Genomic DNA, 26,970 nt, shown 5'->3' on the forward strand with positions numbered 1-26,970 from the left:
GATCAAGACCATCCTGGCTAACACGGTGAAACCCCGTCTCTACTAAAAATACAAAAAAAAAATAGCCAGGCATGGCACGGCGCCGGTAGTCCCAGATACTCAGAAGGCTGAGGCAGGAGAATCGCTTGAACCCAGGAGGCGGAGGTTGCAGTGAGCCAAGATCGTACTACTGCACTCCAGCCTGGGCGACAGAGTAAGACTCTGTCTAAAAAAAAAAACCAAAAAAACCCACAGCTAACATCATACTCAGTGGTGACAATGGTGAAAGACTAAAAGCTTTACTCCCAAGATCAGGAGCTTGACAAGGATGCCTGCTTTCACCACTGCTATTTAACACTGTACTGGAAATTTCTAACCAGAGTATTTAGACAGGAAAAGAAAAAAAGGAAACTGAGTTGAAGGGGAGAAAAGCATCTTTATACACAGATGACATGATCCTATATAAGAAAGCTACAAAAGCTAATAAATTCAGGAAAGTTATAGGATACATAATCAAAACTCAGTCACTTTTATTTTTATAAACTAGCAAAAATAACCTAATAGGATATTATGAAAACAACTCCATTGATAATTGTCATTTAAAAGAATAGATCTGGCCAGGTGGGGTGACTCACACCTGTAATCCCAGCACTTTGGGGGGCCAGGGCTGGCAGATCACTTGAGGCCAGGAGTTCGAGACCATCCTGGCCAACATGGTGAAACCCTGTCTCCACAAAAATACAAAAAATTCGCCAGACATGGTGGCTCATGCCTGTAATCCCAGCTGGTCAGCAGGCTGAGGCAGGAGAATCGCTTGAACCCGGGAGGCAGAGGTTACAGTGAGCTGAGTACAAGCCACTGCACTCCAGCCTGGGCGATAAAGTGAGACTGCATCTCAAAAAAAAAAAAAAAGAGAGAGAGAGAATAATCTAGTCATGGAAAGGAAAAGACTTATACGTTGAAAACTACAAAACGGTGCTCAAAGAAATTTTAAAAGACCTGAAAAAATGTAGGGTTATGATGTTAAGATGGTTCTATTCCCCAGTTTGATCTACAGATTCATTCAACACAATCCTTACCAAATCCTACCTTCCCATTTTACAGTTATTGACAAGGTAATCCTAAAATTTATATAGCAATTTAAGGGACCCAAAGAGCCAAAAGAATTTGGAAAAAGAAAAAGTTGGAGGATTCACACTTCCTAATTTTAAAAATTACTACAAAGACAACCATGTTGTTCAGTACTGGCATAATGACAGACATATAAACCAATGGAACATAATTTAGAATTGAGAGTCCAGAAATAATCCAATACATTGATGGCCAATTGATTTTGACAAGGATGCCAACTCCATTCAATGGGGAAAAAACAGACTCTTCAATAAATGGTGGTGGGACAACTGAATTTCTACAAACAAAAAAATGCAACTGAACTCCTGCCTCATGTCATATACAAAAATTAACTGAAAATAGATCAAAGACTTGGAAATAACTGCACTTCATTAAAATGGAAAACTTTTATGCATCTAAACGACATTATCAAGAAAGTGAAAAGGCAACCTATAGAATGGGAGAAAACATCTGCAAATCATATATCTGATAAGGGTTTAATATGTATAATATATAAGGAATTCCTAAAACTCAGTAACAAAAAGATATCCATTTCAATAATAGGGAAGGCCAGGTGCAGTGGCTCATGCCTATAATTCCACCACTGTGGGAGGCTGAACGGGGAGGACTGCTTGAGGGCAGGAGTTCAAGACCAGCCTGGGTGACATAAAAAGACAAGGTCTCACTTTGTCTCTCAGGCTGGAGTGCAGTGGTGCAATCTCAGCTTACTGCAGCCTCTACCTCCCAGGCTCAAGTGATTCTTCCACTTCAGCTTCCCAAGTAGCTGGGACCACAGATGACAGCCAGCAAACCTGGATAAATTTTTAATTTTTTTTATAGTGATGGAGTTGCACTGTTACTCAGGATTGTCCTGACTCCTGAGCTCAAGCAATCCTTCCACCTTGGCCACACAAACTTCTGAGATTACAGGTGCGAGCCACCACACCTGGCACCCCCCCCCCCCCAAAATTTTACTAGTCAGGTATGGTGGCACACACTTGTAGTCCCAGCTACTTGGGAGGCGGACGTGGGAGGACTGCTTGGGCCCAGGAGTTTGAGGCTGCAGTTAGCCATGATTGGGCCACTCCAGCCTGGGCAACACAGCAAGACCCCACTCCCCAAAAACAAATGAAAAATAAAAAATGAGCTAGGACAGACATTTCTCCAAAGAAGATATACAAATGGCCAATAAGCACATGAAAAGATGCTCAACATAAACCATGTGGGTAATGCAAAGCAAAACCACAATGAGCTACCACTTTACACCCACTTAGGATAGCCATATTTTGTCCTATTTTTTTAAAATATAGAGATGGTGATCTTGCTATGTTGCCTAGGCTGGTCTCAAACTCCTAGCCTCAAGCAATCCTCCTGCCTTGGCCTTTAAAAATGCTGAAATTACAGATGTGAGCCACTGCACCTAGCCTTTTTTTAAAAAAAGGAAAATAACAAGTGTTGGTAAGGATGTAAAGAAACTGGAACACACACACACTGCTGGTGGGAATGTAAACAGTTCAGCTGCTATGGGAAAAAATTTGACAGTCCATTTAAAAGATGGCTGGGCACAGTGGCTCACATGCCTGTAATCCCAGCACTAACAGGAAAATGGGTTTAAAAAAAAAGAAAAAAGAAGGAAGAAAAAGTCAGCTGGGCGCAGTGGCTCACACCTGTAATCCCAGCACTTTGGGAGGCCAAGGCATGTGAATCACTTGATGCCAGGAGTTCTAGATCAGCCTGGCCAATATGGCAAAATCCCGTCTCTACTAAAAATACAAAAAATAGCTGGGCGTGGTGGTGCACACCTGTAATCCCAGCTATTTGGGTGGTTGAGGCATGAGAATAGCTTGGGGCCAGGAGCAGAGGTTGCAGTGAACTGAGATCCTGACACTGCATCCCAGCCTGGGCAACAGAGCGAGACTCTGTCTCAAAAAATAAATAAATAAAAAGTTAAACATAGAATTCCCATTTAACCCCACAATTCCACTCCTAGGTATGTAACCCAAAGAACTAAAAATAGGTACTCAAAAACTACACGCACATGCATGTTCAGAGCAGCACTATTCACATATACAAAAGGGAGAAACAATCCAAATGTGTCCATCAAAAGATGAATGCAGAAACAAATTGTGGTATATCTATATAATGCAATATTCTTCAGCCATGAAGAGGAATGAAGTACTGATACATACTACAACGTGGATGAACCTCCAAAATATTGTGCTGAGTGAAACAAGCCAGACACAAAATGTCACATATTATATGATGCTATTTATACGTAAATCTATAGAGACAGAAAGCAGACGAGTGGTTGCCAGAGATTGAGGGAACATGGGAACGGCAAGAAATTACTTCATATGTAGTGTATTTTTTTTTTTTTTTTTTTGAGACGGAGTCTCGCTCTGTCGCCCAGGCTGGAGTGCAGTGGCGCAATCTCGGCTCACTGCAAGCTCCGCCTCCCGGGTTCACGCCATTCTCCTGCCTCAGCCTCTCCGAGTAGCTGGGACTACAGGCGCCCGCCACCACGCCCGGCTAATTTTTCTTTTGTATTTTTAGTAGAGACGGGGTTTCACCGTGGTCTCGATCTCCTGACCTCGTGATCCGCCCGCCTCGGCCTCCCAAAGTGCTGGGATTACAAGCGTGAGCCACCGCGCCCGGCCATATGTAGTGTATTTTAAGTTGGAGTGATGGAAACGCTTTACCACTACATAGAGGCATTAATAGTTGTACAACATTATGAACGTACTAAATGCTATTGAATTGATTATTTATTTATTTATTTATTTATGAATGAAGGATACAGTCTTGCTCTGTCACCCAGGCTGGTGCAGTAGCATGATTATAGCTCACTGCAACTTCAAACTCTTGGGCTCAAGGGATCTCCCTGCAAATTGCTTACTTTAAATAATGGTTAATTTTATGTATGTGAATTTCATCTCAATAAATTCTTTTTTTTTTTAATGAGGAAGTTATTGGACTCTAGAATGGGGATTCTAAAAGATAAAATGAAGAATTATCTAGCCTACACCCCATCCAAATCCAATTAAATAAAAATTTCCAGGATTCTTTTTAATAACTTCTCCACATGATTCTGATATATGGCCAAATCTGGGCATGTCAATACTTAGGAAACCTTTTCCCTATACCTTAAAATGTTAAGAGAAAATGGATAAGATCTGTAAATCCAAGAATTACATAAATATGCATAAAATCCTGCTTGTGACAAGTTATTTACAAACCAGAGCTCAGCTCTGAAAAGTACAAATTTAGAGGCCTAAATATTAACATATTCTAAATGATGGCTAATGTACCATATAGATAAACCTATAATGTATATCCCCATAGAGCAACTTATAAAAAGCGCCATACTGTGTTCTACAACACACTAGTAACTATTAATAAAATAATCAGCAATTTTTTTCTCTGAACTTTCCCCTCAATTTTGTAATGAACCCAAAACTGCTCTAAAAATTAATGTCTATTATAAAAAATGTTTAGGTACCAATGAACAGTGAAATTCTATGTGTTGCCATATCTGTGAAGTCTGTAGTAAAGAAAGTGTTATATGAACTCTAATTGTAATACAGTTTGTGAAAAATATGGTGCTCATTGGTTGTCTACTTTTTAACAATATGACCAGAATGTAACCAGTAACATATATATTAAGGCTCACTAAACACAGTGCAAAGCAGAAAGGAAATAGACTGTGCAGTACAATCACTGATGACAAATTCCTATCAAATTTCCTTAGTCTTCCTAGTTTTCCCTTGATACTAATGAATTTCACAAATATGGTAATGATGAAAATATAAACATATATATATATACACACACACATACATACACACAGTTCACTGCAGCCTCAACCTTCTAGGCTCAAGTGACCCTCCCACCTCAGCCTTCCAAGTAGCTGGGACTACAGGCATGTGCCGCTATGCCTGGTGAACTTGCCTCAGCCTCCCAAAGTGCTGGGATTATAGGCATAAGCCACTGTGCCCAGCCAACAACAACAAAAAGTTTTGCAGCTTTAACTCAAGGAGAAGACAATTTTTTTTTTTTTTTCTTGAGATGGAGTCTCGCTCTGTCGCCCAGGCTGGAGTGCAGTGGCGCAATCTCGGCTCACTGCAAGCTCCGCCTCCCGGGTTCACGCCATTCTCCTGCCTCAGCCTCTCCGAGTAGCTGGGACTACAGGCGCCCGCCACCACGCCTGGCTAATTTTTTGTATTTTTTAGTAGAGATGAGGTTTCACCGCGGTCTCGATCTCCTGACCTCGTGATCCACCCGCCTCGGCCTCCCAAAGTGCTGGGATTACAAGCATGAGCCACCGCGCCCGGCCAAGGAGAAGACAATTTTAAAATAAATCCACTCATGTAACACAACAGTTATTTACAACTTTTGGGGGCTGCAGTAATATATCTATACATTTATTTAATAAACTGTGACCACAGCGCTTGTCTTTTGATTTATTTATTTTTTGAGACAGGAGTCTCGCTCTGTTGCCCAGGCTGGAGTGCAGTGGTGCAATCTTGGCTCACTGCAACCTCCGCCTCCTGGGTTCAAGAGATTCTCACGCCTCAGCCTCCCGAGCAACTGGGATTACAGGTGTGCGCCACCATGCCCAGCTAATTTTTTCTATTTTTAGTAGAGGTGGGATTTCACTGTGTTGGCCAGGCTAGTCTTGAACTCCTGGCCTCAAGTGGTCCGGCTACCTCGGCCTCCCAAAGTGCTAGGATTACAGGCGTGAGCCACCACACCTGACCACACCTGTCTTTTTAAAATCATAAAAGCCAGGCATGGTGGCTCACTCCTGTAATCCCAGCACTTTGGGAGGCCGAGGCAGGTGGATCACGAAGTCAAAAGTTCAAGACCAGCCTGGCCAAGATGTAAAACCGCGTCTCTACTAAAAATACAAAAATTAGCCGGGCAGGCACCTGTAATCCCAGCTACTCAGAAGGCTGAGGCAGGAGAATCTCTTGAACCCAGGAGACGGTGGTTCTAGTGAGCCAAGATTACGCCATTGCACTCTAGCCTGGGTGACAGAGCAAGACTCCATCTCAAAAAATTAAAAAAAAAAAAAAAACATGACATAAGAAACTATTTTTGGCCAGATGGGGTCTCTAGATCTCTATTACCACAAATACCAACACTGGCCCTCAAAAATTTCAATTCTGATACCATTTCCATACTGCTATGAAGGTTAATAGTCTCGTGAGAAGAGTTTCTTATGATTCCTTTGACAACATCAAATTTAATTCCTAAATATGATTTGTCACTTCTTCCCCCACCCACCCCCTCCCCGCAAGACGGAGTCTTGTTCTGTTGCCCAGGCTGGAGTACAGTGGCACGATCTCAGCTCACTGCAACCTCCGCCTCCCGGGTTCAAGCAATTCTCTTGCCTCAGCCTCCTGAGTAGCTGGGATTACAGGCACCTGCCACCGCGCCTGGCTAATTTTTGTATTTTTAGTAGAGACGGAGTTCCACCATGTTGGCCAGGCTGGTCTCAAACTCCTGACCTCATGATCTGCCTGCCTCGGCCTCCCAAAGTTCTGGGATTACAGGCGTGAGCCACCGAGCCCAGCCTTAGCTTGATCTCAGCTCACTGCAACCTCTGCCTCCCGGGTTCAAGCCGATACTCCTGCCTTATCCTGCTGAGTAGCTGGGATTACAGGCGTGAGTGCCACCACACCCGGCTGATTTTTGTATTTTTAGTAAAGACGGGGTTTCACCATGTTGACCAGGCTGGTCTCGAACTCCTCAACTCAGCCTCCCAAAGTGCTGGGATTACAGGGTGAGCCACTGCGCCCGGCCTATCACTTCTTTAAAAACAAAACATTTGTGTGTGAAAAATATCTACACATTTATGGGATATGCATGCATTTTATTGTAGAAAAATTCATTATGAATATGGAAAAAATTTTATATCATGATCTAATGGTATCTCATGAAAGAACTAAAAGCCTACGTACTGAAAAAAAAGTGGAAAGGGGAGTGTAATTACCTACCTACACTTCGTTCCTGTAGAGCTTTGACTCCTTTATCCTATTTTTCTGTTTCTTTTTGGAGAGGTGTTTGGAAATTAGATAACTGAGATGGAAAACAGTATGTATATGGCTTTAAGAGCAATTAACTCTCCACTGGGTGCAGTGGCTCACGCCTGTAACCCCAGCACTTTGGGAGACTGAGGTGGGAGGATCACAATCAGGAGTTAAGAGACCAGCCTGACCAATATGGTGAAACCCCGTCTCTACTAAAAATACAAAATTTAGCTGGGCGTGGTGGCGTGCACCTGTAGTCCCAGCTACTCAGGAGGCTGGGGGAGAAGAATCCTTGAAGGCAGGCAGAGGTTGCAGTGAGCCGAAATCATGCCACCACACTCCAGCCTGGGTGACAGAATGAGACTCCATCTCAAAAAAACAAAAGTAATTACCTCTCAATTGCAAGACAAAAGTTTGCTCCTTCTCACTTCTTTCTTGCTATCTAAAATCTATATATACACCACATAACTGTAAAGGCAAAAACCTTTAATTATTAGACAGGGACATTGTCATGGTCTGAATTTTGGCATCACCCATGAATGGGATTAGCACCCTTATGAAAGAGGCAAGAGAGGGCCAGGCGCGGTGGCTCACGCCTGTAATCCCAGCACTTTGGGAGGCCAAGGCAGGCAGATCACGAGGCCAGGCAATCAAGACTATCCTGGCTAACATGGTGAAACCTCGTCTCTACTAAAAAGAAAAAAAAGAAAAAAAAAGAAAGAGGCAAGAGAGAACTGCCTTGCCTCTTCTCCCATAAAGATGCAACAAAACAGGCGCCATCTATGAAAAACAAGCCCTCAACAGACCAAATGTGCTGGTGGCTTGGTCTTGGACTTCCCAGCCTCCAGAATTGTGAGCAATAATTTCTGTTGTTAATATATTATCCAGTCTAGGCAAATGTACTAAGACAGATACCAAAATACTGCTGTGCGTACTGAACTCAGTTTGAACTTAGGAAACAATGAATTATTTCTACAGACTCTTTCCTACAAAAGGAAGATAACGTTGTTACACAAAACAGTGTATTCACTATTGTTTATTTATATTATGTCAAATATTAAACAATATTTAGAAAGCTTATTTCTAAAAAGAAAACTATATGTCATTTCAGTACCAGTCTGTTCTGTCTGAAAAAGAAAAATTAAGATGTCTTACATAAGAAACAGACTGTGGAAAATGACACAGCTGCCCCAATGTGCTCATTTATACAGAATGAACTCCAAATTCAAGACCCTAGAGCGGGTTCTCCATTTCTTGCCTAAAAGCAATTTAAAGGCGGCCGGGCATGGCGGCTTACCCTGTAATCCCAGCACTTTGGGAGGCCAAGGCAGGTGGATCACTTGGGGTCAGAAGTTCGAGGCCACCCTGGCCAACATGGTGAAACACTGTCTCTGCTAAAAATATAAAAATTAGCCGGGTGTGGTGGTGCACACCTGTAGTCCCAGCTACCCAAGAAGCTGAGACAGGAGAATCGCTTGAACCCAGGAGGTGGAGGTTTCAGTTAGCTGAAATCGCACCACTGCACTCCAGCATGGGTGACAGAGATTTTGTCTCAAAATAACAAATAAATAAATAAAATAAAAGCAATTTAAAGGTGATGTTAGCTCAGTTTCTGGAGCAAAGGTACTTCCAACATCCACAGGGCCAAAAAAAAGAACTGATGCATGACTAAGATGGCAAGAATCTAAAGCAATTTCTATGCTTGGGATGCTGCTATGAAAAAATGAGACCACTGCAAAACCATATTGCAACGAAAAAGATTACAGAATGGTTTTTTTTGTTTTGTTTTTTGAAATGGACAGAGCTGGCAGGCAGAAAATAAGTAAAGACATAGCGGGACTCAGCAACACCATTCTTCAAGTGTATATAATGAGCATTGTAGACTACTACACTAGTAACTGCAGATTACACACTGTTCTTGAGCTCACATGGAACTTTCATGAAGATATACCACATTCTGGGCCATAAGGCACATATTGACAAATTTTTAAAAATAGAAATCATACAATGTCTGCTTTCAGATCACAATGGAATTTAACTGGAAGTTCCTAACAGAAAGATACCTGCAAAACCCCCAAAACATTTGGAGATTTAAAAACACACTTTTAGAATAGTAGGCCAGGCGCGGTGGCTCACGCCTGTAATCCTAGCACTTTGGGAGGCCGAGGTGGGTGGATCACAAGGTCAGGAGTTCAAGAACAGCCTGGCCAACATGGTGAAACCCCATCTCTACTAAAAATACAAAAATTAGCTGGGCATGGTGGCGCATGCCTGCCTGTAATCCCAGCTACACGGGAGGCTGAAGCAGGAGAACTGCTTGAACTGGGAGCTGGGAGGCAGAGGTAGCAGTGAGGGAGATTGAGCCACTGCACTCCAGCCTGGGCTACAGAGCGAGACTGTCTCAAAAACAAACAAACAAATAAAAAAGTACACTTATAGAATAGTGAAGAGTAGCCTCAAAAGAAAAAAACTAGCAGGCCCTGATATATCATCCTGAGAAACAGAATGCATTATTATAGTATCCTTATGGATTAGCCCAAAGCTAAGTACGTTCCATCAACAAAGCTAGAAATGCTTCCCCTTCCCTGAGGCATGTGCACTTGTCTAGTAGAAGAACCTCACCTTGAATTTATTCCAAAAGAGCCTCTCAAATGTTCAGCAGCAATTCCTAAAAGGAGGCCAGTCCAAATGTAATGCGATAAATCCCACTCCCCCCGCCAAAAGCTGAATCTCTCATCATAGGAACAGGTGACCCTTGCTGTGAAGTTAGAGGATAGGCATACAAATAAATTTATATTACATTATCTACTAAATTTTTAAATGCACATGTTAAACACATGTGTATTATAACCCTAGCAATGAACAGCAAAAGTCTAAAGCCCAAATCCTTTACTTTATCCTTTACCCTGTAGAATATACACAGGGTATTATAAAACTACACAAATGTTAAATAATTAATCCAGAAACTGTTAACTGAAGTGCAAAATCATTAATATTTCTCTATGGCTACAAAAGCCTAACTATCAAAGTGTGCTGAGATAGGCTATTTTAAAGTACTGATTTAAAAAAAACAATCTTCAGAGAAATTTATGATGGATGTCTCTTACCTCATAAATGTTGGGGTGCCACATTTTGGTCAAGAATCTGAAGGTAGGTGGTGAATAGGGGTAGTCAATAGGAAATTTAATATGCGCCTGAAAAGAAAAAAAATGAAATGCTAATAAATGAGACTATAACTTATTCATCTGCCTAATAATTCACCCTACTACACCCCACAGAAACAAAGCTCCTTTCATAGAGTAAACTCTTGAGATTAAAGTAGCTCAGACATACTTTGTTATCCCCAGTGCCAGGGTCATTAGTATGTTCTTACAGCATCCCTTCAAATATTTATAAAAGCCTTTTTTTTTTTTTTTTTTTTTTTAAAGACGGAGTCTCACTCTGTCAGCAGGCTGGAGTGCAGTGACGTGACCTCAGCTCACTGCAATCTCCACCTCCCAGGTTCAAGCGATTCTCCTGCCTCAGCCTCCCGAGTAGCTGGGACTACAGGTGCACGCCACCACGTCCAGCTAATTTTTGCATTTTTAGTAGAGACGGGGTTTCACCATGTTGGCCAGGATGGTCTCAATCTCTTGACCTTGTGATCTACCTGCCTCGGCCTCCCAAAGTGCTGGGATTACAAGTGTGAGCCACTGTGCCCTGCCCCTATAAAAGGCTATTTTAAGTCACCAAAACTCACACACTCACTCACATACACAAACATACATAATTTTAACTTGGCTCATGAGTGAAAAACAGTACTCTGTACATTTTATTTTTATAACAAAATAATCTAATTTTAGGGTACACAATATGGAACAACGGTATTTTTCTTTTTACTCACATAATTTAACTGTCATTCTATCACCCAGAAATAATAAATGCTGACATTGCTGATTTCCTTTACAAAACTTATTTTTAAAAACTTCAACGTACCGTATTTTGTATTCTGCTTTTTTCACCTATATCACATTGTAAACATTTTTTTACACCATAAAATATTCTCTCTACATGGGTGACTGACAGTATCTGCATTATACTCCATCAAATGTATACCTACATGAACCATTTTATAAAACTATTTCCTTATTTTGGGCATTTGGGTTGTTTCTCACACCTTTGCTGTTACAAATCCTGCTGCAGTGAATGTCCTTTGCAGTATCCCTGTATTTTATATATGAAGAAATCCAGAAAACCTGAAAAGTTCTGTCTTCCATAAAAGCAATGAGAAAATTGCCAAAAATTATAAGCATCAACATTTTCAGAATTCCAGAAAATAACCAGAGGCTTGCAACAATTCAAGGAGTAGATATTTAAAGAAAATGGCTGACATTCAGTAAGAACATCAAGCTACGTGATTTTAACTTACCCTAATCCAATCTCCTATACTCTAGCTGTGCAGCAGCCTTAAAACACATTCAAAGTAAAAACCAAGGAAGCTGACAGGCCCTGGAGAGGACAGAATGGGCTGGCATTTCGCCAAAGCCTTACTCCTAGAGAATTGTCATTAGTTTACCTTTCTTATGGTTCCCTAGAAAACTCCACTTGCAAGGCTGTCTACATGTGATCGGATTTGGAGCTTGGCCAATATGAAAACATTTTCCTTGGCAGCTTTGATGAAAACAATGGCAGGCAACTATTTAATCTTAAAGGTACCCGAGGCAGTGGAAAATACAAAACAGACTAACCAAAAAACGTTAAGGAAAAGCTGGGCTGGGCTAAGAGTTGTCCATTATGGTTCTGAAAAGCTCTGACAAATTATTGTGAGTCTGTAATACCATGACAATGTGTAGAGCTATGCACATGCCAGCACTATGTGCATGCTCAGGAAAGCCCTAAGAAGGCCCTAACTTTATACCTCTGGCTTAACTTGAGAATGTATGCAACAAGAAAGTAAAGAGTTTGCAAATGACTGTCTGAATTAAATTGAAGACGTGCAATGACACATATGCAGAGCCTCTCCACAAATTCTAGGTAACTAGCTGGTTCTAGAAAACCAAGAAAATCTCTGTTCAATCATTACCTGACCACTAAGCTGAGTGGAGAATTCACTGGCCACACATAACAAATAATATCGACATTATATAATTAGGTAAGAGAAGTCAACAGTAATTACAACAGGAGCAGCAATGGCAACAACAAAAACCCTGGGGAAGAGGAGAATTGGATTTCTGCAGGTGCCACTGTATATTATTTAAATTTCTAGTTTTCAGCAAAATATTACAAGGTATGAACAAAGTATGGTCCATACAACAGGAGAAAAAAAAAGAATCAATAGAAACTGGAAACCTAAGTATTAAAGTTACTAGGCAAAGACTTAAGTCAGCTTATCTTTAAACCTTTAAACATTTCAAAGGACTAAAGAAAATCATGGCTAAAGAACTTAAAGGAAAGCATGAGAATGATGTCTCACCCATAAATACTGAATATCAGTAATGAGATAAATTATTTTTAAAAATCCACAAAAAGTGGTGGCTCACGCCTGTAATCCCAACACTTTGGAGGGCTGAGGCAGGTGGATCCCTTGAGCCCAGAATTTCAGACAAGCCTAGGCAAGGTAGCGAGACCCTATCTCTACAAAAAATTTAAAAATCAGTCGGGTACGGTGGTGTCTGTGGTCCCGGCTACATAGGAGGCTGAGGTGGGAGGATCACTTGAGCCCAGGAGGTGGGGCTGCAGTGGGCTATGATCATACCACTGCACCAGGGCTGGGCAACAGAGGAAGAGCCTGTCTCAAAAAAAAAAAAAAAAGAGGTGGGGGTTGGGGGTGGGAGGGGGAAGAGACAGAGAGAGATTCTTAAGTTGTTTAAGTACAAAAACTGTTGATTCTTTGAGACAGGGTCTTGCTCTGTCACCCAGGCTAGACAGAGTGCACTGGGTTACAGCTCACTGCAACCCTGACATTCTGGGCTCAAGTGATTCACCCACCTCAGCCACCTGAGTAGATGGGACTACAAGCATGCACCTCTAAGCCCAGCTAATTTTTTTGTGGGGCTGGAGGTTTCATCATGTTGCCCAGGCTGGGTCTCGAACTCCTGGGCTCAAGCAATCCCCACGCCTCAGCCTCCCAAAGTGCTGGGATTTACAGATGTGAGCAACCACAACTGGCCTGTTCATTCCTTTTGATGAAGGAATGGGGAAGAGGAGAATTGGAAGTACAAAAACTGAAATTAAAAAAAAAATTAGGTGCTGAGCAACAGATTTGAGCAGGTAGAAAAAATAGTGAATTTGAAGATAGGTCAATTTATTGACCTTATTCTTTTTTTTTTTTTTTTTTTTTTTGAGACAGAGTCTTGCTCTGTCACCAGGCTGGAGTGCAGTGGTGCAATCTCGGCTCACTGCAACCTCCACATCCCAGGTTCAAGTGATCCTCCTGCCTCAGCCTCCTGAGTAGCTGGGACTACAGGGGCATGCCACCATGCCCAGCTAATTTTTTGTATTTTTTAGTAGAGACGGGGTTTCACCATGTTGGCCAGGATGGTGTCGATCTCTTGACCTCGTGATCTGCCTGCCTCGGCCTCCCAAAATGCTGGGATTACAGACATGAGCCACCGCACCTGGCCTTATTGATCTTATTCTTTTAAGCGGGAGTAGTGGAAATCCCAATTTATAGCTGATTCATCAGGAGTATAGGTCTGCCACAGGCATCCGAAATGGAGGCAGTCTTTCTTGTGGGACTGAGTCCTTAACCTATAGAATCTGATGCTATCTCCAGGTAGACAGCGTCAACAATGAATTGAATTGGAGGACTAAGATAAGAGAGAAACTATAAAATTCTTAAAAGAAAACATAGGTGTAAATCTTCATAACCTTGCATTCACTAAGTTTTGTAGATGTGACACCAAGAACACAAGGAACAAAAGTAAAAAGAAATGGGACACAATTAAAATTATTATTATTTTTGAGATGGAGTCTTGCTCTGTTGCCCAAGCTGAAGTGCAGTGGCATGATGTCAGCTCACCGCAACTTCCACTTCCTGGGTTCAAGCGATTCTCCTGCCTCAGCCTCTCGAGTAGCTGGGATTACAGGCATGTGCCACCACTCCTGGCTAATTTTAGTATTTTTAGTAGAGACGGGGTTTCGCCATGTTGGCCAGGATGGTCTCAAACTCTTGACCTCAGGTGACCCGTCCGCCTCAGAATCCCGAAGTGCTAGGATTACAGGTATCAGCCACTATCCTCGGCCCAAGGTTTCTTTTTCAGATGACAATGTATTCTAAAATTGATTTTGGTGATGGTTACACGACTTTGTGAATATGCTAGAAACCACTAAACTATATACTTTAATAAATGGGTGAACTGTATGACATATGCATTAAAATCACAGTAAAGCTGATTGGGGGGAAAAAAGGCTGGAGCCCAAACACCCAGGTCCCTCAGAGACCTTGGTTTCTAAAATATCATTATTTGGCCGGCATGGTGGCTCACGCCTGTAATCCCAGCACTTTTGGAGCCCTAGGCGGGTGGATCACAAGGTCAGGAGTTCAAGACCAGCCTGGCCAAGATGGTGAAACCCCATCTCTAGTAAAACTAAAAATTAGCCAGGCACAGTGGCAGGTGCCTGTAATCCCAGCTACTCGGGAGGCTGAGGCAGTAGAATTGCTTGAACCCAGGCAGGAGAGGTTGCAGTGAGCCGAGATCGCACCACTGCACTCCAGCCTGGGCGATAGAATGAGACTCCGTCTCAAAAGATAAATAAAATAATATAAAATATCATTATTCAATAAAAGGAACCAGGGCCCTTTGGTGAAACACCTGATTCTAGACCTGTGGCAGGAAAAATAAAAGACAAGCCTAGAGCACCTTATAATGCCAAAAAGTAAGTGCTAAAGAAAACAAATTGGAGTATTTCAAAACAGCATAGGAGCCAACCTGCAAGAGCTCCTAATGGCCAAAACTAGAACAATCTAAGCTATAAAATACATAATGTAATACTGTTACCCAAAATATGAAATAAATATAAATGAGTACATACTGATAAGTATTACTGAATAGAAAAATACTGGTGGAGAAGGGTCAAATCTTCCTTACAGTAGTACTACAAATAATTATAATCCACATTCAGGTGGTGAAGTTGAATTCCCCTTTCCTAGAGTGTGGGCTGGATTTAATGACTCGCTTTCTAACAATAGAGTATGGAAAGAAATAGTAGCTCTACCGTAGAGAAATCTGGCAGACATGTTAACCAAGTGATCAAGGTTAACATCACTAGCGGTAAATCATATTGGTATCAAGACCTCCCTGATATGATGTGGTAAGAAAGATACTTCACCTTTGTGGTATTCTTCCCCCAAAATCTATAGCCCCATTCTAGTCATGAGAAAAACATCAGATAACCCAAATGGAGGAATATTCTGCCAAATCTGACCCATCCTCTTCAAAAATTGTCAAGGTCACAAAAAATAAGGAAAGACGGAGAAACCATCAAAGACTGGAGGAGACTAAAAAGACGAGACAACTAAATATAGTGTGATATCCTGAACTGGACTCTGAAATAAGATGAGGATATGGAGGCACAGGAGAATACAGAGTGAGTGCTAATGAGTATGAGGATTCTTTTTGAGATGATGAAATATTCTGGAGTTAGATGGTGGTGTTGGCTGTACAACCATCTGAATATACTAAAAACCACCGAACTATATACTTTAAAAGGTGAATTTTATGGTATATGAATTATACCTTAATTAATACATTAGTGCAGAAACTGGTGAAATCTAAACTAAACTAACTCGAGGTTAGTTAATAAAGCTGGAGTGGCTACCTGAATAACAGAGAAAGTATACTTTAGAACAAAAAATATTATCACAGATAAAGAGGGTAATTTCATAAGGGGATCAATTCACAAAGACATAATATTAACTGTGTGTGCACCTAGTAACAACAGAGCTTTAGAACACAAAATGATTAACTAAAAACTTTTATCCACCAAATGGAAAAATAGAAAAATGCACAATTACAGTTGAAGATATCATCACTTCTCTCTCAACAGTCTAAAGCAGTGGTCCCCAACCCTTTTGGCACCAGGGACTGATTTCATTGAAACAATTTTTCCATGGACAAGAGGACGGAGGAGTGGGAAGGGTAGTGAGGTGGGTGTTTGGGGATGAAACTGTTCCACCTCAAATCATCAGGCATTAGTCAGATTCTCATAAGGAACACTCAACCTAGATCCCTCACATGCCCAGTTCACAACAGGGTTCGCACTCCTTGAGAATCTAATGCCCGAGCTGATCTGACTGGAGGCCGAGCTCACCTCCTGCTGTGCGGGCCTACTTCCTAACAGGCCACAAAGTGGTATCAGATTAGTATCGGGTAGGGACCCCTGGTTTAAAGTACAAGGAGACAAAAACTCAGTAAGGATACAGAAGACAACATGCCATCAAACAACAGCAGCATACAAATTATTTTTGTGGACACACAGAACACGCACCAAGACATACCATATTCTGGAACGTACAACATCTATCTACAACATCTAAACGTACAACATCTAAAGTTTAAAGAAATGACATAATACATAGCATATTCTTTGACCACAATGAATTAAGCTAGAAATTTTGATTTTCTAAATTCAAAGATATTTAGTAAATCCCCAAATATTTGGAAATTACATAACTGTACAAATCACAGTATAAAGAGGAAGCCACAATGTTACTTAGAAAATTGTTTAATTGAACATGAAAAAAATGACATGAAAATCTGTAACATATACCTAAAGCAATACTCAAATGGAAATTTTTAGAAATGCTTACACTGGAAAAGATGTAGGTCTCATTTCAATAATAGAAGCTTCTACTTAAGAAATGAGAAAAATACAAAATTAGGCCAGTTTCAGTGGCTCACACCTACAATCCCAGCACTTACTTAGGGAGGCCGAGGCGGGTGGATTGCTTGAGCACAGGAGTTGGAGAGCAGCCCGAGCAACACGGTAAGACCTCATCTTTACAAAAAATACAAAAAGTTGCCAGGAATGATGGTGCACCCGAGGTCCCAGCTACTTGGGAGGCTGAGGTAGAAGGATCACTTAAGTTTGGGAGGTTGAGGCTGCAGTGAATCATAATCTTGCCACTGCACTCCAGCCTGGGTGCCATAGTGAGACCTTGTCTCAAAAAAAACAAAACAAACAAACAAACAAAATAAAAAAAAGAGGAAAGAAGACAGACTATGAAATTAAACTAAAAGCAAGCAGAAGAAAGAACTGACATAAAAGCAGAAATCAATTAAATTAAACAAAACACCATCTCAAAAAAAAAAAAAAAAAGTCTTGTGACCAGGCGCCATGGCTTGTGCCTGTAATTCCAGCACTTTGGGAGGCCTAGGTGGGCAGGTTGCTTGAGTTCAAGACTAGTCTGGGCAACATGGTGAAACCCCATCTCTACAAAAAATACAAAAATTTGCCAGGCGTGGTGGACGTGCCTGTAATCCCAGCTACTCAGGAGGCTGAGGTGGGAAAATCACCTGAGCCCAGGAGGTCGAGTCTGCAGTAAGCTGTGATCACGCCACTGCACTCCAGCCTGGGTGACAGAGAGACCCTGTCTCAAAAAAAAGTCTTGTTAAGATTACTTAGGATACTAAGAGAAATCTTTGCAGTGATGCATGAAAATTTATGTAGAATAGATGATACACACCAATATAATAAAAGGTAGCACAGGATAGCAGTAAAGAACATTGACTCAAGAAGCCAGGACTATCTGGGTTTGAATCCTGACTCTACAACTCAGCTGTTATCTTAAGCAATCCTTACTTAATTTATATTGATCGACTGATTGATTAACTGATAAAGACAGGGTTAAGCTGTCACCCAGGCTAGAGTACGGTGGCACAAATATGGACCACTGCCAGCCTTGACCTCACAGGCTCAAGCGATCCTGCCCCAGCCTCCTGAGCAGCTGAGACCACAGGCCATGCCACCATGCCCAGCTAAATTTTTGATTTTTTGTAAAGATTTCACCATTTTTCCCAGGCTGGTCTCAAACTTCTGGGCTCAAGCAATCCTCCCACTTTGGCCTCCTAAAATGCTGGGACTCTGTATAGTCCTAATTAGGGAAAAGGACAGGCTAGTGGGACCGAGGGAAAAGCAATAAAAGAAAGCAGATAAGCCACAAGTCAGCCTTTCTTCATCGTCCAGGACACATAAGTCCTCCTGTGCAAATAACTCACAATCTTCCTGTGCCCAACTATCACCACACACCTGCAAGTTAGCTCACTGCAACCTTGGCGTTTTCAGTACTCCACAAAGCCCTCTTCAGCATACAGCATAAACACTATCCTATAAAATCTCTAGCAAGCTTTTGTTTCTCTGCAGTTGGCTTCCCTCTGGCAGGCTGCTGGTTGCCTCGCTCGCAATGTATTTTCCTATGTTCTCTAATAAACCTGCCTTTTTTTTGTAAATTTGAAACGGGGTCTCACTCTGTCAACCAGGCTGGAGTGCAGTGGTGCAATCTTGGCTCATGGCAACCTCCATCTCCGAGATTCAAGTGATCCTCCCATCTCAGTCTCCAGAGTAACTGGGACTATAGATGCGCACCACCAGATCTGGCTAATTTTTCATTAATTTTTGTAGGGACAGGGTTTCGCCATGTTTCCAAGACTGGTCTGGAACTCCTGGGCTCAATGATCCTCCTGCCTCAGCCTCTCTAAATGCTGGGATTACAGGCGTGAGCCACTGCACCTGGCCTGCCGTCCTTTACTTACAACTGCCTCAGTAAATTACTTTAGTAAGTTTGGACCTGGGCCACTGGTCCAAACAGCCATCGTTCTCCTGGACAGATCCCTGAGCCGTTGCGTATTGCTCAATTACTTAATTTATATCTCAGTTTCCTCACCAGTAAAAAGGGGATAATAGTACTTATTTAATGCGTTTGTATGAGGATTAAATGAGGTAATGTTTGAACAATGTTTAGAACTGTGACTGACAAAAGCTATAAAAATATAAATAGGTGGATGGGTGCAGTGGCTCACGCCTGTAATCTCAGCACTTTGGGAGGCTGAGATGGGCAGATCACCTGAGGTCAGGAGTTCAAGACCAGCCCGGCCAACATGGTGAAACCCCATCACTTACTAAAAATACAAAAATTAGCTGGGCGTGATGGCAGTTGCCTGTAATCCCAGCTATTCAGGAGGCTGAGGAAAGACGGAGGGGGGGAGAGAGAGAGAGAGAGAGAGAGAGAGGCAAAAATCATGAAGGCTGTTTCATATATTGCTAATTTTCACTGTTTTATCTCTTTTACCTACTTGCCCTTAGATTATAATACTATCAGCTTTAGATAAGACAACTGGAAAGATTAATACCAACCTTAAGACTTTGATGATTATGGAATTAGTTTTCTTAGAGCCTTACCAAACCTAATTATATTCTACTTAAATCTTAATAAATATTGTTTAGTAGTATTAATGGAGTTTCTGTATTTTCTCTAAGCATCTACTAATATTTTGAATTATTCTTGAACTTTCAGCTTTTTGACCATTATCTACTATATAATTTTTTTCTTTTGAGACGGAGTCTCGCTCTGTCGCCCAGGCTGGAGTGCAGTGGTGCGATCTCGGCTCACTGCAAGCTCCGCCTCCTGGGTTCACGCCATTCTCCTGCCTCAGCCTCTCCCAGTAGCTGGGACTACAGGCGCCCGCCACCACACCCGGCTAATTTTTTTTTGTATTTTTAGTAGAGACGGGGTTTCACTGTGGTCTCGATCTCCTGACCTCGTGATCCGCCCGCCTCGGCCTCCCAAAGTGCTGGGATTACAAGCGTGAGCCACCACACCCAGCCCACTATACAATTTTTTAAAACTACCTCCATCACGCTTATAATCCCAGCACTTTGGGAGGTCGAGGCGGGCGGATCACGAGGTAAGGAGATCGAGGCCATCCTGGCTAACACGGAGTAACCCCATCTCTACTAAAAACACAAAAAATTAGCTGGGCATAGATGGCGGGCACCAGTAGTCCCAGCTACTCGGGAGGCTGAGGCAGGAGAATGGCATGAACCTGGGGGGCGGAGCTTGCAGTGAGCCGAGATCGCACCACTGCACTCTAGCCTGGGCAACAGAGTGAGACTCCGTCTCAAAAAAAAAAAAAAAAAAAAAAAATCAATCATAAGTAGTTTTAATGTGACCCTTTTGACTTTATTCTAGAAGTATTTTTTTTTTTTTTTTTTTTAAGATGGAGTCTCGCTCTGTCACCCAGCTCACTGCAACCTCCACTTCCCAAATTCAAGCTGTTCTCTTGCCTCAGCCTCTGGAGTAGCTGGGATTACAGGCATGTGCCAACACGCCTGGCTAATTTTTGTATTTTTAGTACAGTTGGGGTTGCACCATGTTGGCCAGGCTGGTCTCGAACTATTTATTTAATTTATTTTATTTGTTTTTGAGATGGAGTCTCACTCTATCGCCCAGGCTGGAGTGCAGTGGCACGATCTCGGCTCGCTGCAAGCTCCACCTCCCGAGTTCACGTCATTCTCCTGCCTCAGCCTCCCGAGTAGCTGGGACTACAGGCGCCCTCCACCATGCCCAGCTACATTTTTTGTATTTTTAGTAGAGACGAGGTTTCACCATGTTAGCCACGATGGTCTCGATCTCCTGACCTCGTGATCCGCCCGCCTCGGCCTCTCAAAGTGCTGGGATTACAGGCGTGAGCCACCGCCCCCGGCCTTATGATTGATTTTTTTAAAGCATCATGCCTAAAGTATGCTTACATTACCACTAGAAGAGGTAACATTGGTTGGTGTGCTTCTGGTAAGGCTATTTAAATTGTACTAAGAACTCTTTCAGAGGAGTTTATAATCCTCAACTATTCAGCTGAAGTTAACATTCAGGGGGAATATCCTGCTGTAATGCTTCCCTGAGCAATTATACAATTTTATCTCTATCTCTATTATTTTACTTATTTTTCAGAACCTTATTAACTGTTTATTTATTTACTTATTTTTGAGACAGAGTCTCGCTCTGTCGCCCAGGCTAGAGTGCAGTGGCACAATCTTGGCTCACTGCAACCTCCACCTCCCAGGTTCAAGCAATTCTCCTGTTTCAGTCTCCCGAGTAGCTACAGGCGCATGCCACCACACCTGGCTAATTTTTGTATTTTTAGTAGAGACAGGGTTTCACCATGTTAGTCAGGCTGGTCTCCAACTCCTGACCTCAGGTGATCCACCTGCCTTGGCCTCCCAAAGTGCTGGGATTACAGGTGTGAGCCACCATGCCCAGTCCTTATTAACAATTTAAACATACTATTTCACATGTATATGGTGACCTATAGTTATCTATGTCTTACCTCATACACATATTTAATACTCCTACTTCAGCCAACTTGTCACTGAAATTTCTTTCCTTTTTGAAATTTTATGAAATAAGATATAACTTGCTGTAAACATATGAATATGAGATCTCATACCATTTCAGTTATATTCACAGAACAACATAACAATTTTAAAAGAAGAAGAGAAGGTACTAGAATCAGTAGCCCTGTGTTGTAGCCCTGGCATGATTCTTGACTATTTAATTTACATTTTTCTATCTTTTATTTGTCAGGCACAATTCTAAGCATTGTCTTTGCTAGGCCTCTGACCTTAGGTCAACTCATTTAAATCTCTAGATTTCAAGTTCCTTTTTATATAAAATGGCGAAAAACACTGACCCTAGGGAGTTATCACGAGGATCATATACAAATTTTAAGAGAACCTTCAAAAATGGATCCCAAGACACAATTATTTTTTATTTTTTAAGAGACAGAGTCTCACTATGTTGCCCAAACTCAAGACCTGAAGTGATTTTCCCACTTCAGCCTACTGAGTAGCTGGGATTACAGGGGTATGGCACCACGCCTGGCTCCAAGATAATCTTAAATCATCAAATCAAAGGTTAAATCATTATCATTGTATTCAGGAGCATTAATAAATACTGAAGTATTTTCCACAAGAAGTAAAAGGGAAAATAAAGTTCAATATATTAGAAAATTTGCTCTTACCCATTATAGATCTTAGTAATTTCAGGGTATGATTTGAACAAACTAAATTTATGAGAACAAGGGAAATGTAAACATTGACTGGATATTAAGGAATTACGAGCTTTTTTAGTTGTGATAATAGCATTACAGTTAGGTCTCAAAAATACATGTTATTTAGTTGGTGCTGTAGTAATTTTCATTTAAAGTTTTTTAAAAAGTAAAACAAAACTTGGCCAGGCACAGTGGCTCACACCTGCAATCCCAGCACTTTGGGAGGTTGAGGCAGGTGGGTCACAAGGTCAGGAGTTTGAGACCAGCCTGGCCAATTCAAAAAAAAAAGGTAAAACAAAACATATTTTAAAAATACATTTTGAGGCCGGGTACAGTGGCTCACGCCTATAATCCCAGCACTTTGAGAGGCTGAGGCGGGAGGATCAACTTGAGCCCAGGAGTTCAAGACCAGCCTCAGCAACATAGCGAGACCCCCAACTCTACAAAAAAATTCTTTAAAATTAGCCAGCCATGGTGGTGTGCACTTGTAGTCCCGGCTACTCAAGAGGCTGAGGTGGGAAGATCACTTGAACCCAGGCTGCAGTGAGCTATGATCCTGACATTGCACCCCAGCCTGGGAGACAGGTGGAGACCCTGTCTTAAAACAAACAAACAAACAAAAAACTATTCTGAAATTTTCACAAATGAAATGAAAAGTAGAAATTAATTACAAAATAAAATGGAGGGGGGGCGGGTAGGATAAAGATAATAATAATATATATACATATATAAAAACAATGTGTGCATATATATTTCTTCATATGCATTATGTATATATTTAAAAAGACTGAAAAGACACATTCCTAACCATTAACAATGATTAGCTCAGGAACAGAGGGCAAGGGAGGAAGAACGGGGCATTTAAAGAACTTTGTAACTTCTTTATGACTGATACAATGAACATGTTATTATTTTTATAAACTGAAAAAAGATTTTTCACTTGTGAATCTTCTATACAATGGTCTATACCTACTTTGCACTGAAAATTGACATCTGAAATGATACACTCAATTAAGTTTGAAAATATAAAATCTAAGTTAAGGCTGGGCGCGGTGGTTCATGCCTGTAATCCCAGCACTTTGGGAGGCCGAGGCAGGCAGATCACTTGAAGTCAAGAGTTCAACACTAGCCTGGCCAACATGGTGAAACCCCATCTCTACTAAAAATACAAAAATTAGCCGGGCATGGCAGTGGGCACCTGTAATCCCAGCTACTTGGGAGGCTGAGACAGGAGAATCGCTTGAACCCAGGAAGCGGAGGTTACAGTGAGTGGAGATTGTGCCATTGCACTCCAGCCTGGGTGACAGAACGAAATTCTGTCAAAAAAAAAAATTTTTGGCCAGACACAGTGGCTGGCTCATGCCTGAAACCCTAGCACTTTGGGAGGCCAAGGCAGGCGGATCACTTGAGCCCAGAAGTTCAAGTTCAGCCTGGACAACATGGTGAAACCCCGACTCCACACACACCGTAATTTTTTTAACTTAGCCAGGCATGATGGCTTGAGCCTATAGTCCCAACCACTCAGGATGCTCAGGTGGGAGTATCCACTTGAGCCTGGGAGGTCAAGTATGCAGTGAGCCGTGATGGTACCACTGCACTCCAGCCTACATGACAGAGCGAGACCTGGCCCCTCCCCAAAAAAGTTTTAATATAAATTACAGGATATTTTTCATTCGAAATTGTGTACATATGAAATCTATGAGTTATAACTGAACTTCCTTAGGAAGTTTGATAGCCTTAGGGAGTCTTATGTTTAGGTCACATGTGGAATTATCTTTACTTTGCAGCTATACAGTGCATATACATAAGCATTGGTTCTTTCTGCAGTAACCTTTTATTCAAGTTATCAATAAACTTTTGCTTAATCATGCTATCTGTTAAACTGTGAAAACAATAACTTAGTAATAGTTCATTATATCTAGAAGTCACAGTTGGTTGTCCAGCCCTAAATTACCTAGGAGAAATTTTACCATTGCTGTGCTAAGGGGTGAGGGAAAAAAACAGCAGCACAAAATTAAAGAGAAAAATTACTTTCATTTACCTACAGGTCCATTTAATTAAGTTAAAGTAGTATCTATGATATTAGATCTTTTTTTTTTTTTTTAAGATGGAGTATTGCTCTGTCGCTCAGGCAGGAGTGCAGTGGCACGATCTCCGCTGACTGCAACCTCCACCTCCCAGGCTCAAGCAATTCTCCCCTCTCACCCTCCCAAGTAGCTGGGATTACAGGTGCCTGCTACCACGTCTGGCTAATTTTTGTATTTTTAGTAGAGATGAGGTTTCACCATGTTGGCCAGGCTGGTCTCAAACTCCTGACCCCAAGTGATCCACCTGCCTCAGCCTCCTAAAGTGCTGGGATTACAGGCGAGAGCCACAGAGCCTGGCCTGATGAAATCTTAACCATTTATTTCTGAAACTGTTAAGCAAGTGTACTAAAGTGTATCTGCTAACCAAATTCATACACACACCAAATCTTTTTTTTTTTTTTTTGAGATGGAGTTTCGCTCTTGTTGCCCAGGCTGGAGTGCAATGGCACGGTCTTGACTCACTACAACCTCCACCTCCCAGGTTCAAGCGATTCTCCTGCCTCAGCCTCCTGAATATCTGGAATTACAGGCACGTGCCACCATGCCCTGTTAATCTTGTATTTTTAGTAGAGACGGGGTTTCTCCATGTTGGTCAAGCTGGTCTTGGCCTCCCGACCTCAGGTGATCTGCCTGCCTCGGCCTCCCAAAGTGCGGGATTACAGGCGTGAGCCACTGTGCCTGGCGCCTCAATTTTTAAATATTGAAGTTTACCACTAAAAAAAAATTATCCTCTGTAACTTCCTCTCAATTTTGCTGTTAACCTAAAAACTGCTCTGAAAGATTTTGAAACAAGGTCTCTGTCACCAAGACAAGTGCCATGGCATGATCACAGCTCACTGCAGCCTCAATCTTCTGGGTTCAAGTGAACCTCCTGCCTTAGCCTCCCAAATAGCTGGAACTACAGGTATACACCACCATGCCTGGATAACTTTTTTTTTTTTGGTAGAGATAGTTCCCCATGTTCCCCAGGCTGGTCCCGAACTCCTGGACTCAAGAGATCCTCCTGCCTCAGTCTCCCATGGTCCCTCATGCTTGTAATCCCAGCTTGAGCCACCATGCCCAGCTAAAAAATTGTCTTTAATTAAAAAAATTATTCATGAGGTAAAGTTTTGAATTTGACCTATATATCAGCTGTCTCGAGAAATACAGGAAATAGGCCGGGCGCAGTGGCTCATACCTGTAATGCCAGTACTTTGGGAGGCCGAGGCAGGCGGATCACGGGGTCAGGAAATCGAGACCATCCTGGCTAACATGGTGAAAACACGTCTCTACTAAAAAAATACAAAAAATTAGCCACGCATGGTGGCACGCGCCTGTAGTCCCAGCTACTCAGGAGGCTGAGGCTGGAGAATTGCTTGAACCCGGAAGGTGGAGGTTGCAGTGAGCCAAGATCACGCCACTGTACTCCAGCCTGGGTGACACAGCGAGACTCCGTCTCAAAAAAAAATAAATACGGAAATGAATCTGAGACGTCACACCTCAATAGAAGCAATTGTTACAGAAGTTAATTACAATCTTGAGAGGCTCTTTTTCAGGCAACTCCTTACATCTTTTTTGACTACTACGCAAACTCCTAAGAACAAGTACTTCCCTAGTCCATCGCAAATAGAATTAAAAATAAATAAATAAAAAGAACAAGTACCTCCAAAATACATTTCTGTACCATTACCACATATGTCCTCCCTAAAATGCTTGAACCACTCACAAGCATATCCTATTTAAATTAATTTTTAAAGTTTCAACTCACCCTGACAATGGACTAAGTGTACCCTCAATGAAATCAATGAACTCATCAGACACCTATTTTTAGTTATACAAACACTATTTACGTAAATATTTTCACTTATTCAATTTCTCAACATACTGTTAACTGAAAACCAAACATGTTACCATGTACCAATATGGGAGGTAGGAAATAAACATATTTAGAACACTATGCCTGAATGGCTATGTTTTAATTAAAAGACAGGCATGCAAATAAATGATTACAAATTAAGTGCCTCAAATGAAATCTCTACTGGTTGCTAAAAGAGCACTGTGAAATAAATGCCTAATTCTGGCTGAGACATTCAGGTAAAATTTACAAAGGGGTGCTACTTGAGCCAAGTATTGAGGCCAAGGTGAAAGGGACCTTACAGGCAAAGGGAAAAATAATGCAGAAAGGCTTACACATGTGAGCAAAGACAGAGGCAGTTGGAATAAACACAAGAAAACGTATTTTTGAGACATATAGGAAGTATAGTCAATGAGACTCAGTAACTGGTTTAATATTGGGATTGAGGAGAAAGAAAAATTCAAGGACAACTCTCAGTTTTCTATATTGAGGGAATAAGTGAACAATGACAGATACAAGTAGTGGTAAATAATACTCATTAAGTGCTTACTATATGTCAGCCATTGAGCTAACTGTATCACTTCATCACTCAGTTGTGAAATTAACAGTTAAGAAGACATAGACATAAATGCATACGACCTATTTATTGAGGAACAGATAATTTTCTAGTCATCTATGACTACCAAAAAGCATTTTCCCATTTATCATTTTGTCTTCTTGAACCACTTTATTTCCTGGGCTTCTCCAATTTCACTGTCTCCTAATGCTCTAACTTTTCTACTCACTCTTTCTCAAACTTCTTGGCTCCTCCCAAGATCCTCTTTTTAATTTAATGTACCCTCATCATAACTTTCCTTGGTTTCCTATTCTCCCCAAATGTAGCACATTATAAAAATAAAAGC

At 41.6% G+C, this 26,970-nt stretch overlaps 1 protein-coding gene across 2 annotated transcripts in view; it reads right to left on the reverse strand.

Annotated features, from left to right (window-relative positions):
* The window catches only part of UBE2R2 (ubiquitin conjugating enzyme E2 R2), a 111,357-nt gene that overhangs the window by 24,421 nt on the left and 59,966 nt on the right, over window positions 1–26,970 (reverse strand). For both annotated transcript variants that reach the window (XM_032139513.2, XM_032139512.2), the window contains exon 2: window positions 10,229–10,315. In XM_032139513.2, coding sequence (XP_031995404.1) covers window positions 10,229–10,315 — 87 coding nt within the window. The remainder of the gene's footprint in view (window positions 1–10,228; window positions 10,316–26,970) is intronic.

This window comes from Hylobates moloch, unplaced genomic scaffold, assembly GCF_009828535.3.
Source record: "Hylobates moloch isolate HMO894 unplaced genomic scaffold, HMol_V3 SCAFFOLD_19, whole genome shotgun sequence".
Taxonomy (NCBI): Eukaryota; Metazoa; Chordata; class Mammalia; order Primates; family Hylobatidae; genus Hylobates; species Hylobates moloch.